The sequence below is a fragment of the Argiope bruennichi genome, chromosome 5 (assembly GCF_947563725.1).
Source record: "Argiope bruennichi chromosome 5, qqArgBrue1.1, whole genome shotgun sequence".
NCBI classification, from domain to species: Eukaryota; Metazoa; Arthropoda; class Arachnida; order Araneae; family Araneidae; genus Argiope; species Argiope bruennichi.
In genome coordinates, this window is record NC_079155.1 from 39,964,059 (window position 1) to 39,984,187 (window position 20,129).

The 20,129-nt window shown below is 28.2% G+C and overlaps 1 protein-coding gene across 1 annotated transcript in view; it reads right to left on the reverse strand.

Annotated features, from left to right (window-relative positions):
- LOC129968612 (uncharacterized) overlaps nt 1-20,129 on the reverse strand; it is a 59,476-nt gene that overhangs the window by 16,219 nt on the left and 23,128 nt on the right. Inside the window, exons 10-24 of the mRNA XM_056082676.1 lie at nt 18,994-19,195; nt 17,736-17,797; nt 14,606-14,721; nt 14,418-14,518; nt 13,229-13,267; nt 12,329-12,456; nt 10,182-10,252; nt 9,857-9,921; nt 8,349-8,496; nt 8,135-8,252; nt 5,070-5,170; nt 4,881-4,952; nt 3,127-3,233; nt 2,883-2,955; nt 1,797-1,895 (exon numbers count right to left, since the gene is read on the reverse strand). Of these exons, the coding sequence (XP_055938651.1) occupies nt 1,797-1,895; nt 2,883-2,955; nt 3,127-3,233; nt 4,881-4,952; nt 5,070-5,170; nt 8,135-8,252; nt 8,349-8,496; nt 9,857-9,921; nt 10,182-10,252; nt 12,329-12,456; nt 13,229-13,267; nt 14,418-14,518; nt 14,606-14,721; nt 17,736-17,797; nt 18,994-19,195 (1,502 nt within the window). The remainder of the gene's footprint in view (nt 1-1,796; nt 1,896-2,882; nt 2,956-3,126; nt 3,234-4,880; nt 4,953-5,069; nt 5,171-8,134; nt 8,253-8,348; nt 8,497-9,856; nt 9,922-10,181; nt 10,253-12,328; nt 12,457-13,228; nt 13,268-14,417; nt 14,519-14,605; nt 14,722-17,735; nt 17,798-18,993; nt 19,196-20,129) is intronic.

A 20,129-nucleotide genomic window follows, 5' to 3' on the forward strand; every position in this document is an offset into this window, starting at 1 on the left:
ATATCCGTAAGGTTTTGTGAAATTATGTTTTGCGTAATAAAATTTTGACAAAAAAGCACATTAAAAAATGAATTTAAAGATTTTATTAGTATACATTTAAAATAATATTTCATTTTAATCATTTAAAATTCAACACTTTTGTAGAAAATGCCTTCTTTATTCTCTGCTTTATTAATTTTTATCTTTCTAATAGCTCGCTTTATTTTTCTGGACAATTCTTTAGTAGGCAAAGACTGTCTCTTTGTAGAACAATTCGCTTGTTTTTGAAGCTACTGCATTTTGTAGCATGTAATGATCTGGAATAATACCCAATTTATTAAAAATTTCTATTATGCCAGAAAAACCATCATTGATAACAGTACCACTATATTAGTCCCTAAACGAAAAGTTTTCAACTCAGCAAACTTATTTTTGGGAATAATTGCCCATAATAGATTGTTCAAACTTTCATTAACATTTTGTGTTTTCCTATGAAGGCATTTTTTCAGAAGATTTTGGTCATATAATTTAATATAAGTAGACTTAATAATATTCATAATATTTTTTGGGAGTCCTATACTTGAGTCTTTATTTTTTTTGCCTTCTGAAAGTGCACGTTGGTATTTGCACCAAGAATCCTTTCCCTTTGGGCATTGCTAATGCATTGGCTATTTATTACAGGAAAGCAACCATCAAGCAACTGAAAAGCTTCCTTGCGATTTTCTACAAAAGAGAAATTTGATTGCTCGTATGAGCTATTCGATTTTTATAATATCCCAATAAGATAAGGATTTTTAGAGAAGGATCCTCGGACCACGGCTCCGATTGGAGTATAGCCTTGATTCTTGTATTTCCCAGAATCTTTATTTTTGTCAATAAAGCCATCCAATTTGATACCGAATCTCCACATGATTTTTGAAGTTTGTTTTCAAGATCATAGATCATTAATCTAGCATTTATTCAACATCCTTTAATATTATCAGTAATCTCAACAATAATACTGATACTGAAAAAAACAACACAAATTCACAGCAATATTTAGCGCAACTCTTTGTGGAAGAGTAGTTCCGAGTTTCCTAGAAGTTTACCTGAAAGTGAGTATATATTTTCTTGGAATTCCTGTATAAGTTATATGTGCTATAGAATTAAGGAGAAAGATTTTGATGCGCAGGCACGTTTGCATTTTAACCTAAAGGTTCCTCATCCCTTAAATGTAAAATATGGATGATAGTATTTTAAGTGTGTTAGTTCTTAATATAGTCGATAGAAATGTAAATGTAAGCTCACTATGACTCTTTTACATGAATTGGAAGCATGAAAATATGTTATTTTATTTATAACATATCATCTTTGATGGCACGTAAAATTTGTTAACATGAGAAGTAGTCTTTAAGATTATTTTTATATCAGAACTTTCTTTATATTTTCAGTAATTTATCAGTGCTTTCATTATACTTTGCAATTGCATTCACTGCTTTCATTTCTTTTAAACAACTTGACATATTAAAAATTCATAGAATATGAAATTTTAAATAATGCAATTCAAAACAGGCATACCAGAAAAAAAAACTGTAAAAAGTATCCCACAAAATATGAAATCTTTGTTTTGTCTTTTTCCAAGAAATACGTTTTATCGAATCATCGTATGATGTTTAAAGATAAACATATTTTTTTTTGTATCAAAATGAAATAACCATGTTAAAAATTTAAAAAATATCACAATTAATTTTATACAAATTGCAAAAAGAATAAGTTATGTTAGTGTTTTTAGAATAATGCAATAATTCTTTTAAAAATGATAGAGGAAACCAACTTACATCAAGACAAAAGAACATAACATGACGGTACATTGATACTATTCCTCTTGGATAATATCTGGGATGTTCTCCTCTGTGCCATGAAGTAAAGCGTCTACTCTGAAACGTGATTTATACAAGAGTTATTGGCTTAGCATTCACTTGACTCCTAGGACGATTTCATAAATCTCAAAATCTATCAATCGTTTTACAGAAAATAAAATTGATAACCAACAGAAATAAAATTGACTTCGAGGCGTATCATGCTTGAGACAAATGCTTTCTATAATTTCAGCAATTCTGTTTTCATGTGTTTAATAAGAAAAATCCTACAACTTTATGAGGTTATTGATGTTCAGAAAAACATGTCTTCTGTCAAACGCAAATTCGTAGAATTTTCAAAATGATTTTAAAAATGCTTTGTTGTTGTTGTTTCTTATGGCACTTGCTATGGACAAGCCCGCTGTTCGAAGACAGCCGATTTAAGCCTGAGGGGAAGCACCTTTTGTTTCTATAGTAGCGCCATCTAGGGCCAAGAGAACGACTTAGCTACACACTTGGCACAACCCTTTTTACGGGGCAGACTTCATTCACTCATCCACAGATCGCAATTTAAACCTAAATCAGAGATCGACCATCCCTGATCCAGTACCCCCAGTGGTATTACTCTCGACATGGAGGACTTTGTGACCACGACAGATTTAACACGCGTCAGCCACCAAGCACGCGGGGAATCTTCGGCCGGCGGAGTTCGAACTCGCAATCTAAGTGACGCGAATCCGACGCTCTACCAACCAGGCTAGCCGGGCCAAAATGCTCTAACTTGATTAAATATAACATAAATTGATAATTTTTTTCACTTATTTAAATAATGAAAAGTTAAAAAAATAAATAAGAGACGTGAGTTATTAAAAAAATTAAGAAATTGAATTTTATATACATTTGCCTAATTTTGAATGAGCAGCCTCATAAATTAATCTGTAAAACTTTAAAAATTATTCTTTTTTATTCGAAAGATCACTGATCTTAAAGTCAGTTTAATTAACTGATCGAGGATTTGTTTAGAAAACCAACAGACGTTTTAAAAAGAAAAATAAAGTCATTTACCTGAAAAACTATTTTGAAAAATTTCATAATCACATCTAAACCTAGCGGAGATGTAGAACCCGGCATCACTTCTCTAAGTACAATAAAAAAAATGTAAGTAGAAGAAATATATAAAATAACTGAACAGATATTTAAAATAAAATAAATTGGCAAAATAATTACATTGACAATTGTAAATGAGAAATGTTTCGTTTTCTTAGAATTAAAAAAAAAGAGTATGTTTTTTATTGAATGAAATATTTACCCAACGTTACTCATCGTAAAATAATCATTCTCACATCGCATAGCAGCATCGAATTCATGGTCTATTTCAAAATCTGTTTCTCCAAAACCACTTGTAACAGGCCGAGACTGAAAAAAAAAGAAAAAAAAAGGTATTTTTAACAGTTAGCTCTATCTAAATGATACAATTTAATAATGCTCTTTTTATTTACCCTAGAGTTTAAAGTATTAGCAATTTTTATAAATTTATTAAATTTAGCCTTTTTTTTGTTTGAAGACTTAATCATAACTTAAATTTAGAATAGAATTTTATTAGACTTTTATTTACTATATTTGATTGTTCTAAAAGTTGTTTCGTAAGTTTTGCCTCCACTTTGGCAAATATCATTAAAATTATAACCTTAAGTCATTTGCTGTTGTATATGCTACTAAACATGTTTCTACATTATTCAAATTAAAAGTGTAAGAATAGACATCTTCTTATTTAGAAATGTTTAATTATTTGAAAATGGAAATGGAAAATTCAGATATGAGAATCCACACTATTAAATCTAGATTATCAATTCTGCGTTGAGGCAGTGATTCTAAAGTTTTTAGTGTATGAGAAAATAAGTGTAATAGTTTTTGTTAGCTATTAAATAACAAGATAAATAAGCTTAGTTATCACAATCACTATTGCTAGTTTTTTTTAATCAAAAACCATCCGACAAGAAAATATTTCATCAACAATAATTTGCTTTTATATTGTTACAATCAAGTAATTTTGCTTCCCAGCACAGTTAGTTCTATCACTGGAAAGATTCATTTACAATCATCTGCATTGAATGCTGTTCGGGTAGCAAATCAGTAACCCCAGAACTTGGCGATAAACCTGGGAACCATTTGGCGACTTCGGTGGCAAAATATGGATAATGCTGGAAATTCGAGAATTTTAACGATCCATTAAATAGGAACTGAGATACACTTGATTGGCCCAGAAGGTTCTAGGCCCGCCTCCCGGGAAAGGACGATAGTCTCAAGCTGCAATGATTTGTGATTAGAAGCGCAGTTGGAGTCGTAGTCAAGTATCGAGTCTTCGAGAGGATAGCGAATTTGGATAGAGGATTTTGGTTTTAAGATACATCGGCTGCTCCAATTTGTAATATATGGAGATTTCTAAAAATATATTCTAAAATTATTTTATCAAGGAAAGAAAAATGTTACCAATATTGACAAAAATATGAAAACTGTTTGTAATAATAATAATTACTATTCTACTTAGATACTGATACAGTTGCTAAATAAATATTTTCTTCTTTTCTTTAAATTGTTTTTTTTTATTTTAATGTACGCAGCTTCAAGTTACAGCATGAGGTTGCATTACCTTATAAAACTGTCAAGAGTGTGAAAGAACATTATTATGAAAATATATTATGAATTGTATATGTGTGAAAATATATTATTAATGAAATATAATAAATTACTAAATAAACTGTCTCTCTTAAATGGCTGATTTTAATAAGATTTGAAGCATACAATCTTAAATCCTACCGAAGTTAGAAAAACATGTATTTTAAATCTCTTCCAAGGCAACAATGCCTTCCTTCTCTTATTGTAAAAAGGAGGAATTCTGAAAGGTATATTTAGAAGACCTCTGGCACAAAGAAACTCTCAAATTTTTTTTGCTTTTTTGCGATAGGCTGAACAATATACATTTTATACTTATATGAATGGTTTGCTATAATTTAAACAAATCATGCAAAAAATAACATTTCCTTAGGAAATTCATATACTTACTTGGAATATATATATATTGTTGTTCCAGAATCCCCACTCTATATCTCTGTATGATCTATAACTTTTTTCTATCTAAAATTTTTAAAAAAATGTATAAATATTAGTAATAAAAGAAAGAAAATGTCATTTATATAGAAAAATATGGACTTCAATAAAAAAAATGGAATTCTCTATTATATTTTGACTTACTTTTATTGCTATACGTCCTAGCCGTAGAGCATTATTATCTGATAAACAACAGGATTGCTTTTCATTTTCCGCAACATCTTCAACCTTAGTACCACCATCATCTGCAAACAAATCCAAATACATAAATCTTTCTAAATTGCTTTTAGAAAATACATTTTGAATATAGACTAATTTAGCAGGTTAATCGCCATGTAAATCTAGTGCACCTTATAAGCAACATATCCGATCGAGTCGTACGAGTTAAATTTGCTTCACGTGAAATCAGTTGAATTTTTTTAGCCGTAGCTCATAGTCGGTTCTTACTGGCCAAATTAATGAATAATACCATCTATTAGCACAAAATCTCCTCATCGTTAAAATGACGTTATTCAAAATACCATCTTATATCGTAATTCTGTTGTTGAGCATTTTGAAGTATTCCGGCCTTATATAGCATTGTATACCGAACAAAATAATTTGTATGGTTATATTCGTACGATACATTTTTTGATTAATGGCTTACGGCTCATCTATCTTACGGCAAATCTCTAAATTCAGGCTCGTATATTGAAATTTATCATCTTCATCGGATAGTATTCCATTCAATAATTTCTAGAAAGATTGTTTTAAATATTTCTTTGCTCTTTGCAATATTTTTAAAAAAGAGAAACGGCGAATGAACAATAGACACTTTCGTGTTTTAAATCACATAATCACATATGTATCACATGGTCTACAAACTATTTCAATCTATTTGACCGCGTAAGGCACACTTGTTTTTATTGTTCAAGAATATTACTTTTGAAAACTTAGTCAAAAAAATTAATAGCTATGACAGTTTTAGAATTTTATATGTGTAATATACCGCTTCCTGTGGCCCATCAGAATCAAACTACTTTTAATATAGTAATGATTAATTTTACAAAGATATTTTTATTACTATAATGTAACTTTACACTTTATTGTTATACAGGACTTCTGAAATCTGCTTTTGCATACAGGCTGTTTCAAAAGTGTTTAGATAAATTTTACAAGCACGTTAAGCATACAGAAACAAGTATTGTTACAAAAGTATTAAGAGAAGCGAAAGAAAAAGACGGCTGCCACAGGGAGAGTTTCCTCATTGACTGAGTGAAACAAATGGTAAAGTATAGAACAAAGATTTAATGGAATATAAATTTACAATAGCACAATGGAGCTGTTGAATGAATAATATGTAAATATTCTTGGCATGATCTTGATGGTAACTTTTTAATACTAAAAAATAAGTCTTCTATGGATTCGTATTTAAAGATTGGAACTATCCAACTCAGAAGTGAATAGGCAAAGTGGAGGCCACTGTGGTCTGAAAAAGGCTTCAAGCTTTCCCTGGCTTATAATTGGCATTTTGACAAAAATCAATTTATATGTATATGATATAAGAAAAATCATGCATAGAATATTTTTCTATGACATATTTATTAATAATTTTTCTAATATTATCTTCTGTGGAAAGTAATTAATCTTAATATATATAAATTACGTGTCACGTTGTTTGTCCGCGATGGACTCCTAAACTACTTAACCGATTTTAATCAAATTTGCATACCGTGTGCAGTTTGATCTAACTTAAAAGATAGGATAGCTTACATCTAATATACTTAAAAATAAAGCTCAATGTGTGTGTGTGTGTGTGTTGGCGCTCTACAGGCCAGGTCATTTGACCTACAGCTACCAAATTTGGTACATGTATACCTTAGAGTTCGGGAATTTTTCCATTTTTTTGAATTTTTAATTAGAATTTTAATTATTAATTAAAAACTAACTTTCCCACCTAAAGAAATCTTCCATTTTTCCTCACCGCCAAATGAGTAAGGCTTCAGTTTTCTTTTCCCAACAGTAATGAGGCTAGGCTTAACATTTTTCGGCCTATTATTTCAAACGATTCTTTTATTTTTTTAATGTTTTATGCATTTAAAATTAAACATTGTTAATTAATCCATCTTTCAGATTTATTCTGAAGTACTTTTGAATTAAAATAACACAGAATAAAGGAAATTAAAAATGTCTAATCTGCATAGCGTTACCCCAAAAATTCAGGCATTTGCGTTACCGTAACTGGCGTTGAAAATTCACGCATGCGCATTATGTTCTGATTGTTGAAAATATTATCAACGGATGATTCTTGATTTAAATTATTTTTAGGTTAGGTGCATGCTTTTGTAATTAAATTGTATTTATGTTGGTTGTATATTTTTTGTATATGCTTATAGTTTTAAGTACATCGTTTTTTAAGTAGTTTTTTTAAACCTGTTTTCGACCAATTATTTTAAAAGATTCTGTTTATTTTCTTAGTGTTTGATGCATTTAAAATTAAACATTGTTAATTAATCTATCTGTTCATGATGAATCTGAGAAAATTTTGTTGAGAAATTCTTGAGATATTACATAAATTAAGAAAGATATTCTTTAGTTCCCATAAAGTTTAAACTCTCAGTGACTCTGTTATCAGTAATCATATTATTAAAAAAAATTCTTTGTTTCAGTAAAAAATATTATTATATTAATTCTTTCCACTTTATTTTAAAGCATAAATTCTACGGGAGGTAACAGAAAATGAGAGAGATACATATTACGTTATGACTGAAGGCTTTTATAATATTATGAGTGAATTATATGACTATCAAAATTTGAAGTTTTAAAATATTTTGATGAAGAATCTATTAAAGTAGGAATTGCGTAAAATATTTAATTATTAAAATTTAAACTGACATTAAGATTGGCGAACCAGCTGGTCGCCAAAGGCGGCTAGTTTAATATATATATCTTTTCTTATAAATTATTCTACATGTGACATTTCCAAACAAAAGATGCTTTAAGCCCTTTTCCAGTTTTGACAAAGATATACCTTACTAATCCTTTAATGAATATTTAATTTCAATGAACTATCAATTTCAGAATAAAATTAAAACACAATATGATCAATATATTACTTTTAAATTTTATGCTAATGAATTTTCCATTTCTTCATGATAAAAGCGCTTTGTTCCAATTTTAATATTTTGATAGATTTATATAAAAAAATATATGCTACATTGCCAAATTACCTTTCAAAACTATTCTACGGCTCTTCGATCCAATGATTTTGTTCTTAATTGTCAAGTTATTTTCATCAAGCCTTTCAATCTCAATTGTATCTGGTTCTTCTGATCCAGACACTACAGACTGAAAATATATGCATTATGATTAAGAACACATGCCATATAAATTAAGATAAATTTTATTGAAAAAAATTGATGAATTTGTAAAATTGTATCGTACCTCACCTAATCCATAATTGGCAGTAACGCTCATGCTTGTTGGATTTCCTGTTAGAGGATCGCAAGTAAAAAGAACTCCTGCTATGTCACAAGGAATCATTTCTTGAACAACAACAGCCATTGGACTGTTTATCACCTGACCATTCTGCCTGTGAAATTGAAAATTTTTAATGAAAATTTTCAATATTTTCAATGTTAATCTTAAAAAGTATTTTAAAGTTAGAAAATTCTAGTGAAAAAGCAGATATTTTGACAACTTATAAAAAAGTAGAAATGATCAAAACACAGAAAAATATGGATTGTTACAAAAGGCAAAAACACTTCAATTGAAAAACAGAAATATTTTTGAAACATAAAAAGTGTATTAAAATTGATTTATATACTTCTTTTTAGATTTATTTATCATAATTTGTTATTTTTAAAAAACTATGAATCTATTTGAAGAAAAAATATAAAAAAAATTTGCAAAATCAATATGAGTTTTAACATCTTAGTAATGAAGAGCAGTTTACACCAAATCAAATTTTTCACTAGCTTTTATATTTATATGATAAATCTAACGGAAAAGAGGCCACCAAATAAGTGATTGATTCTAGTTTCTCTAGTGAGTGCAACAATGGTGTGGGCTCGAATTATTCACATTCCAATTCTACCTCTGCTTGTAAATAAATATAATAAAAATATAAATAATAAAATGCTTTTATTATATGTATATAATAATTTATATTTCTTAATTATTTATTTTTCATTCTCTTATTTATATTTATGTTCCTTTAATTAAATTTTATTTATTCCGGGTTAAAATACTCAAAATTACTGTTTGCAATTCAGTTTTACAATATTGTACTTTTTATAGAATTGTGATTTGTGAGAATAATCAAGATTTACTCTGAGAACATATTTAATAAAGTAGTTCAGGTGCCGTGCTCAATTTTTTTTGAATTTATTTAACTGGGGAAAAAATTCTTTATTATATAAGGTATGAAAGGTGTCCTATTATAATGTACTAATATGTGAAGAGTGGGTGCATGATTCTCTCATATACCTATATGAGAAATCCCAACGAGAGGCATCTGAGATATGGGGACAAGATGCTTCCGGTATGGTGATTGCTTCTCACTTCCCTGGTTTTGTACAGTTATGGTATGGGGCAAATTACTATCCCTTTCAATGTACTCCTGTATAAAATAATGGCACATGAGCTAAGCCTTGAATATAATAATAACGATGGTTATCACACATTTACGACAGAGTTCATTTTGATTTTCCTAGCGAATCAGTCAATTAGATTATACCGTATTGCAAAAGGTATTTAGTTGAGGTATATCCTCGACAAAATGTTATTCTTGTGAAAACTGCAAGAAGCGTCTTAAGAAATTGTGCAAGCATAGCAATTAAAATATACAGAAAAAGATAGCGAATTAGAACAATAATAACAAAAATGCATGATTTACGATTAAAAAGCAATTTTGTCAAGAAAAATATTTCAAATAATGGAACAAATTTTACCTTTTGTATTGAACAGCAATGAAACTGAATTGAGACGCCCAACACTTTTTAATAGCAGCCATTATCTGTAACCGAAATAAAAACAACAATTAAGAACATTTTTTATTTATTAACACATCTAATATCCTGATTCTAGTCTATGAATTAAATTATTTATTTTACTATATTGCCTCTTTTTAATTATTTCTCTACTATAATGTAGAAGGGGTTGGTTATCTAATTAGCAAATAATCGTGAGTCATAGATGAATCAGGTGGCAACTATTATATTAATAATCAAAATTTTCTGACATCTTACTCCTACAAAGCATAAGAATATTGGTTACCTCACTAATGCCAGCTACTCCAAGGAAAGTTTCCATTTGTCCTGCTGCGGACATCTGTTCTGTATCTTCTCCTAAAAAAAATCCCAATGTTTAAAAGTTATGTGAGAATCGATATTATTTTGATTATATATTCTCTCATAAATAACTTTTATGATATCTCCTTACACCAAATCATATTGTGCATTACCAGTAAACTAATTAATCTAAGCAATATAGATGTCATGAAAACATAATTTTTGAGCTGTAGAAGCTTAGAAATTCAATAATAAAGTGAAGGTATTTAAGTAATTCAAAATTTTTATATTTATATAATTAATATCTGCATGATTAATAAATATGCAGGGTAAGCAAGAAATAAGTTACCTAATTCAGAGGGATCTAAAATGCGTTCTATTGGTCCAAATAAGATAAAATTTGAACTTCAGATTATTCACATGATGTGCTTTACATTTATTAATTTAAAAAAATTAGTACAAAAATTCACCAATAGATGGTGCTGTAACACAAATGACGTTTATTTGCATATATTGAAAATCTGAAATATATATATGTCTAATTTGCATATTATTTAAAAGCAATATAAATGCAGTTTTATGACTGATATTCAGCACAGTCTTTTATCTTATGTAGAGAGTACAAAGAATATCTTTTTTTCAATATCCGATTTATCATAAGAAAAAAACAACTTGACTCTAAACTCTGTTATCGCTAAAGGATACAAAAACTGAAGATTATCTCAACAGACGATCTTGTTTAGCGGGTTTATCAATTCACCATAATGCATAAAAAAGGTTGTAATCCTTCTCAACGAGCTGACTGTCCAACATTCCAAAACTGTGTGTCTGGATTAAGAATGTCTACATATGTTATTTCCAATTCTTTCCTAAAAGAAAATTCAGAGAACTTCCAGACAAATGAAGAGATTCGAAGGATCACTAAGCCCATCTGGAATCATTAGCGGCAACATTTTCGAATAAGGGATCTGAAATATGGTCTATCGATCTGAAAAATGTCTGAATTTTTGAAATGTAGCTACATTTATACATAACATTTGATAATAAATTCATTTTGCTTTTTTATGAACCGTCGGTACTTGAAAAAATATTGCCCTCTTTTTAAGGAGATGGAATAGTCTAAAAATATCCACATAGAAAAATTGCACATAATAAAAATTTTAGGTTTAATTATGAAACATGAAATTTGATTTAATGTAATTATTTTCAAATGTTCTGTAGCTCTAAATAGTCTGAAATAAGCTAAAAGAAACATTTTCGAATAAAACAAAATATGTAGATTATAATATATAGATATATATTATTAAGTAAAATATCTTAATTAAGAGTTGAAGACTTGTGACGTATTTGGAAATAATGTTAGTTTATGATATATGAATATAAAAGTAATTCGTGTATGAATATAAAGTAACATTGGAAAGGTATTTAAGGAATGAAGGGTCTGATAGCATTTTAACCTTCTGATTTTTAAGTTCATTCGAATTCATGTACCTCAGAATACTAGAAAGACCGAGTTTCTCTTTCAAAGAATAAAAAAATATTCCTATGGCCTCAAAGGATGCTGGACAGACCATGTTTTTAAGGAGTTAGTTTACAAAAGAGGACCCCATTTAAATGATGGCTATTAAGATAATGCATGCTCGGACATCCTTTGAAAGTTCCCAGGAAACCTTTCTGTCCTCTAAGCTCATGAAAGCGAATGACTCTAACAAAAAAGCATGTGCCACCGTCATTCAATTCATCATCTTAAGAAAAAATGGTAAGAAATATTTCAGAGATATTCAGAAGTCTCGAACGCTCACAGTAATTTCGTTGAATCAGCATTTCTTGCCTTCCAGTATTTACTGAGCTATAAGATTTAATTAATTACACCCATTTTTTTCAATTCATAACTAAAAGTAAAAATACAGAGTAAATATCAAAGGTAAGCCATCATTTTAATGAATGAATGAACCTTAATATCTACAATAATATCAGGGAAAGTATTTTGTTGTTCCAAAATGTTTTAATGTTTTCCAATATTTTTATGCATTTTCTTGAAACAATAAATTGACATTTTGAATATTACCTTTTATTGCTTAGACTTCAACACTCTTTTATTTAATATATTTACACATATTATTTATGACATACCAGTGGCTGATGAACGAACAGCAAATTTGTGATCATGTTTTCTATCCGGAAATGCATTCTGAAGATTTGTAACTACAGCTTGGAGAATTGGATCAGGTATCGAAGATTTTATAACTTCGTCCATTAATCTATAAAATAATATACGCATCTTTGAACATATATACACAGAAGAAGCCAACGGTTTTTAAATAATATCTTAGAAAATACCAGTAAATTCAATGATAGGAAATTTTTCACCTGTAAAAAATTGTTTTGGTCAAACATTATTTTCTTTGTTTCTTTATTCCTTAAAAATTCTTAATCTTTCTTATATAATCACATCTGATGCCCCTCCAATAATGCCCCAATATCTAATTTCCAAGCCATCAGAGTTAGGCTCTAATTTCAAACAAAAAATAAGGTTTTAAATGATTATATCTATTAAAGACAGCCAATTAAGAATTATGAAAGAGTAGTTTTTAAGCTCTTCTCTGAATTATCAATCATATTTAATAAAATATTCTTGTGATACTAATATTTTTTAAGAAAATCCACATCTATGAAATATTTATTTCATTTCTTTAGTCCAAGTTCAAACAGTTGATTTCCAAATAAATACTGAGTGACTGAATATCTTTTTCGAAACAACTTTTAAAGAGGTTTAAAATTGTTTCTAATAGAAAAATTCAAAACTTCTTTGCTTGATTAGTATTAGCCGATGAAGATTAGAATTTGTTTCTAGAAATATCAGTGTTACAAAAGTATTTTTTAATGAAATATGTCTCATTTGACTTAAAGATTGGGATAAGAATTTAAAAATTTTAATTTTTTCAGTATTGCATTTATTGACTCAAATAATACAAAATATTTTGGAACGCAGGTGAAAAGAAATTTAATTCAGTTTCAAAAATTTATACTTACCTCTGACATGCTGCTTTCGTTTCATCCAATTTATCTTGGCTAGAAATGAAAAAAAAAATGTGAATTAAATATATTTTGTTCATTAATCATTAATCATAATGTAAAAATCATTAGCACCTACACATTACAGAATACCCAATAAAAATCAAAACTATTAAAAAGATTTTCTTCAAATTTAGTTTACATTTATTATGAGGCTCAAGGAATGTTTTCTTGATAATTAATTAAACGGTAAACAAATGTTTTAATGAGAAATTATGTTTACATTGAGAAAAAAAGCAAAAAAAATGTATCTCATATTAGAAAAATATTTTAAAGTTTTCTATTACTTAGAAGTTTATTTAAAACTTTACTATTTTCTTATTAAATGTTAATAAAGTTTTAAATTCACTTCTCAAAAAGGCTACCTTTATTTCCCATACAGTAATCATACATTTAAATTATCACTTACAAAAATTATTTAAATGTTGTGCTATTCTTTGAAATTTATTAGTAACTTATAAAAAATTATATTTTCTTTTGTTTTTAAAATTTATTAGGACATTATTTAATTTACTTACTTAGAATGACATTTCTGAAATGTACTTCTACTATAAAGTGTCCTCTCTAAGTCTATTTCATCAACTAATTTTTAAACCATTAGATAAGGTATATATATCCTGTTAGAAAAATTAAATAAATAACGAAATTTTTTGTTTTGCATTATTTTTATCACTCGTTTTACTCCTAACAAAATTATAAAGTACAAATCCTTTTATAATTCCCAGTTCTATCAGTAAAATTTAGAAATTTATTCTAGACACACTAATGTTTTAAAAGAAAAAAAACCCACCTTTTTTGTGCTGAACTTTCCGATTCGTTGACCAAATTTTGCAAATCTTAATTTTAGAAGGTTAAAGAACAATGACGGACCTGGAGGAACTTGCATCAATCGATTATATTTGCTTTTTTCGAGCGCCATTGAATGGATTAAAATAAACAAATTGAAAACTTCATAACGTGGTCAGTATTGTTTGAAGGCAATTGAAATATTTTTGATTCAAATAGAATAGTGCCAAAGTTATTTTACTAAATATGATTAACAAAACCTGGTTACTATATAAGAATTTAGATTTCATAATTTAGCTGCATATTTAATTACACTTGAACTTACTATTGAAAACATATAATTAATCAAATATGAACTTACTAAAGAACGCTTTCCAATTTCTTAATTTCTTTCAAAATATCATCAGTGTTGAACAATTCGTAAGCTCTTGTAGTGACGACAATTCCATTTGGAACCACAAACTTCAATAAAATAAAATATGCGATGTAATAATTTCTAAAGAATTAAAATATTCCACATTAATTTAAAGAAATTCGTTTTGAACTTACACTTTGGAGTTCTTTACTAAGTTCTGTAAGTTTTCCTAAGGATGATCCTTTTCCACCTGTTACATCTGAGTTTTGACAAATCTTCTCTGAGAAATGTACAACCAATGGAGTAGTAGCTTAAAAAGCCAAGAAAATATAAGTTTTAACGGCGAGTTATTTTTTTTTAAATAAACGAAGAGACTAAAGAATGAAAATGAGGTCCAAGCTGAAAAATTTTATAGAAACAAAAGTTCCCGAGGGATAGCTAAAAATTTTAATATTATTAATTTCAATTATATATTGAGACAATGCAGCAGGTAAGGATGTATAAAAATCTATTTCAAAAACAGCTGTAACATTAATTTATGATAATATTTTGAGGAGATAAAAATATTAGAATACTTTAATATGTTCAGATAATAACAGGAAAATGATTCGGCTCAATTTTTGATCATAGTTCTCTCAGATTTTATCACATATTTCTTTAAGATTTGGAGATTCCCTTGTAGTACTGTACAAATTAATAGTTAAGAAACACAAAAATTCTCACAAATATAGTTTAATTAGTTTAAGTTTACTTACATGCATGGCATAACAATTTAGATGAAAATATGTCATCCTCTATTTTAAGGATATCTTGCACCCGTTTTGCGTCCATTTCACTAATTTAAAATATAAATTTTCGTCGTTGTTATCACGAAAAAAAAATTGTAGTGCATTATTTATAAATCATTTCTGTAATTTCCTTTAGAAGAATGTATATATTCAAAGCAGGAGGAGGTCGCAGGTCTAGAGCCCTGATATTCCATGAATATTCCATCTTTATCGTCAAGCAACTTTTAGTGCACTATCAATTTTTTTTCTTTGTTGAACCATCCGTCTTACTCATACGTCTCTTCACAATACTTCACAAATTGTCAACACAATTTACACTTCGAGAAGCATCAGACCAATGCAAAACTATTAATTTATTTTCATGAAATTTTTAACCAGCTGGAATTATAGCATAAAGTAAGATCTTGTTGAAATGCAGAAACACTGCCAATGAACATATGCATAAAACATACAATTTTGCCTTTTGAATTAGTGAAATATATTTTTTGGAGTCCATCATTCTTTTAACTGGTACTAAAATGTCCGATATTCTAGATGTAATGTAATCCCAAAGCCTCTGAATTTGAGAATGTTTATTTAAAATTTGTTCCTTGAAGGTTCTACAGCGCTTTGTAAGACAAATGTCGATTCAAACACTTGTGCACAGAAAAGAATGCATCCTTATAACAACCTTAATACAACCTTATTTTAGTTTTATGCAGTTTAGATATCATATTTCTTATCCCAATAAAACATTTCTTTTTCATTCGAATCTTGAGATTAACATTATTATCCTTCCATCTATTTCAACAAGAGTTCGTCCTATTGTCAATGAACAAACACTCACACCTATAACCAATAATTCTCTTTGAAGATCTGCACTTATCTTGCTAAAATGAATTTTAATATATTGTAATGTAAATTTGCCTGTTAGAAGTGTCGTTTCACGTTTCTCTCTACATAAACTCTTCGGTTTTGAAGAAAGCGCCGCAAACATATATTGCTCATTAAAAACCTTGAAAAGAGTTTTCAACTACAATTGAGGTAGGAATATCTCTCACATAAGTAGGCTGACTTTGGTATCAACTCTAGGCAGTGCCCTTTCATAGCAGTTGTATCCATTTCTTTTCATAAACATGTGAACCAGGCTATTTGCACTAGTTCCAAACTCAGCTAGAACACAACTAATGAGAAAATATTCTGCGCATGATAACCACGTGGTGAGACCAATTTAAACTAGTCTAGAGCAACCTCTCATTGTAACAAACTGCAGTTGGAGCTGGTTTAGGTCAGAAATATCTTGTGAAAGGACAAATTTCATTAAAAATGAAGCTCTTCCCAAATAATTTTTAAGTATTTGCATGAAATGAAATGAAAATTTTGAGAATCTATATAGTAGTTCTTTTGTCAATTGCTCTATAAATTTTTTTCTTTCTTTTCACGGCTTGCTATAAAATTTTAAAATCAATGAAGTTGTTCACAAATATTATTCCGAATTTCTACATCATCAGGTCAATATATATTTCATGTCATAGCTGATACACACACACACAAATATATATATATATATATATATATATATATATATATATATATATATATATATATATATATATATATATATATATATATATATATATATATATATATATATATATATATATATATATCCCGAATGACAAGATTTCGTTTCGTCACCGGTGTTTCAGAGAGCGAGTCGCACGAGATAAAAGCGAAGTGATAAAATAAATAATAAATGACGACTTTGGTCGTTAAAAAAAAAAGAGGGAGAAAGAAATAAAACATAAGAAAATCGCAAAGCGCGTATAACGAGCGAGAACATCGTCAGCTTGTCATTCGGGATATATATATATATATATATATATATATATATATATATATATATATATATATATATATATGTTTAACTGCACTAACCACAACTGCCTATTATTACTCTAACAACGCTGCAATTGCTTATAAATTACAATTTCTTAGCAGGAAATTTGTTCTACTGTACCGCTTAATTTTTAAACCATGAACATGCAATATAAAAAGAGTAAAATTGTTAAATTGTTTTCCGTTTTGATTATCCTCTATCAAAGGTTTTTTAACAGGTACCATTTTAAAAATCACTAATGAGGAATTCAATATGATTGCCTTTAAATTAGAATCTCATCAATTTTTATCTTAGCATACGGAATATCAGTATTTTCCTTAGTTACCCATTACTTTAAACATATAATTTTTATAGAAATTTATCGCTTTTGTTCTTTTTAAGTTGATATTATAAAGCTTCATCCACCGAGCTAATTGATGTCGCTGAAATATCATAATTAGGAAAGACAGTCTCCAATAAAATAATGCATCAAATAAAATTTTGCCTAAGTGTTACAGGTCTTAGGCATGCTTTCATTCTTATTGTTATTGCATGTCCTTGGGTAATGGCTAAGACAGTTACCAGACCACAGAGACAGATATTATTTCAATATCGCCCAGAAGCTTAATTTTGATTTACATTGAGTGAGCGACGTATTACATGCAATTTATTACTTACCTGATTCAGAGTTACTAGAAATTTTCTGGGAAATCGTCTTTCGCGAAGAATTTGTTATTTTCCTAAATGCAAAAAATACAACTATATAAACAACGAAAAAATAATTTCTATATATTTCTGTATAGATACAAGATACAAGAAAAAATTCGTCAGGAAAAAATCAAAATTCTTACTTAATATTTTAAATGATATATTTTCAAATTGGCATTACGCACAGAATGATTATCCTTTCAGAAGAAATTCTTTTAAAACCGGTTCGTGAATTATTTAATAGTTCTTTTGTTGTGGGTCAGATGAACTAGATATTGATGGAGATAGATAAATTTATAAAGTATAAAAATTTATAGTTAAAAATATGATTGCCCAAAAATTTTATTTCAGTTCAGATATCTCCTAGATATATCTACAAATGCATTAAAAAATCAGTAAATTGAATTAATAATCATTCTTCCAATTACATAAAAAATCTTGCTACATTTTACATAATCACTGGCATATTTAGAAATTTTGCAGCCCTGGACAATGCACATAATCAGGGACCTTCTTTCAATAACTTGTCAATTTAGTTTCACATTTGAAACATGTATTAAATTTAACTAATATGTTAATGGTGTATGTTAGTTAAATATTTATACAGAGCTATTAATATAAAAATAGTCTGTTTTCATTTGTTTCTTTTTTTTAAAATCCTATCACGGAGAAAATAATAATGAATTAATAATAAATTATATGAATAAATTATATTTTTAAGCCGTATAGTTCGATTAGATATTGAGAGTCTTTTTCATTCATTTTGTGTTATTAAATATTATGTATATGATTTGAAAATTAACACGAAAAAAAGGGGCGGGGAAATTCTTGGTTAAAATAATTAAAAATTAAAATCTATTTGCAACAATTTATAATTTTTTTTAATTTAATATATGTTATATACTAAAGCACAAGAAAATGAAAGTATATGAAAAGCATATAAAGGCCGATATCATTTCATATTAACTCTTTCAAAAACTTAAATAATAAAAAAATACAACTAAATTAAATTTTTAATTTTAATTTATTTTTTATTTTAATTTAAAATTAGTTAATTTGAATTTAATTAATTTAATTATTTTAAATTTAATTACTTTAATTAATTTAATTTCTTTATATACATTAAATTTTATTTAAATTTAATTCATTACATTAATTTAAAAATTTATATTAATTATTATTTTCAATTACAGTACTTTCTTTCAATTCAGCAGCCTTGAATACTTACCCGTTCAAAAGAAATCCTTTTCCTGTCTCACCTCCTGCTAATAAATTAGATTCTTCTCCTTTCGGTTTCACCATATCGATTGCATGTAATATATTCAATTCAAAATCAAGACAGTCAACTGTTAAACGCTCATTCCAACTTTCATTAATCAGGATATTATTTCGCCTTCCTGAGACTTTCCCTTTTAATTGGAATAATTTGTCTGAAATAAAAATTTTGATTATAATACAATGAAAAGCAATGGATAATGGATTACTATTTATTCCATTCATCGATTATGATTCTTCAAAATAAAAGTCATGAAAAAAGAAAATATACTGACGCTTTTCCATAACCCTTTCACTATTAATCAAGCCGAACCGGCAATTCATATTCTATATTAATGGGTCAGTTCTTACTTCAAACGAGGGATGCAGGGTGCAAAGTGAAATCCCTTGATGACAATTCATTTTATATTCCACAACCTTCATTTGAAACAGAAACCTGCCAGCCAGTATAGAATTTGCATGGCGGTTTGAGCCGGTGCAGTAGTGTCATAGATAGAGTAAGAAAAGGAATTTGAATAGAGTGATAGGTTACAAAGTAATAAGTGGATTTGATCAATTTGACTCTATAAGCGTCTTATGACGTCTTATATTTATGTTCTTCGTATTCGACATATTAATGTATTCACTTCAATCAGACTTGAGCAGCATATAAAACATCTGCGACTGCAACGAAGTTATTCACAGAAAACTTTCTACTCACAGAAAATATTGAGGCCATCTTTCTTATTACCGCAAAAAAGAGAATTTAATTTAATAAATAATCGATGCCTTTTTTACTCATAATTGATATAGGGTCCAGATACATTTCCGGACAATGGTTTGATGAAATACTTTGATGTAAAATCTACAGTCTGGTATTGTTGCCTAAGTCTATGAACTAATAAAAACTAACACATCAGCCAAATTTAGGCAAGTCTATTTTTTTCAAAAAATCACCAATTATAATTGTTTCGGAAAATGATACAAATAACTTATCTCAAGAATTTGCTTTCTGATCTTACTGCATGAGAGAAATTTACAGTATTAAACAGATATTTTGTTATTATTTTCAGACAAAACTTCTAAAATGCGAAGCACAATTTAACAAAG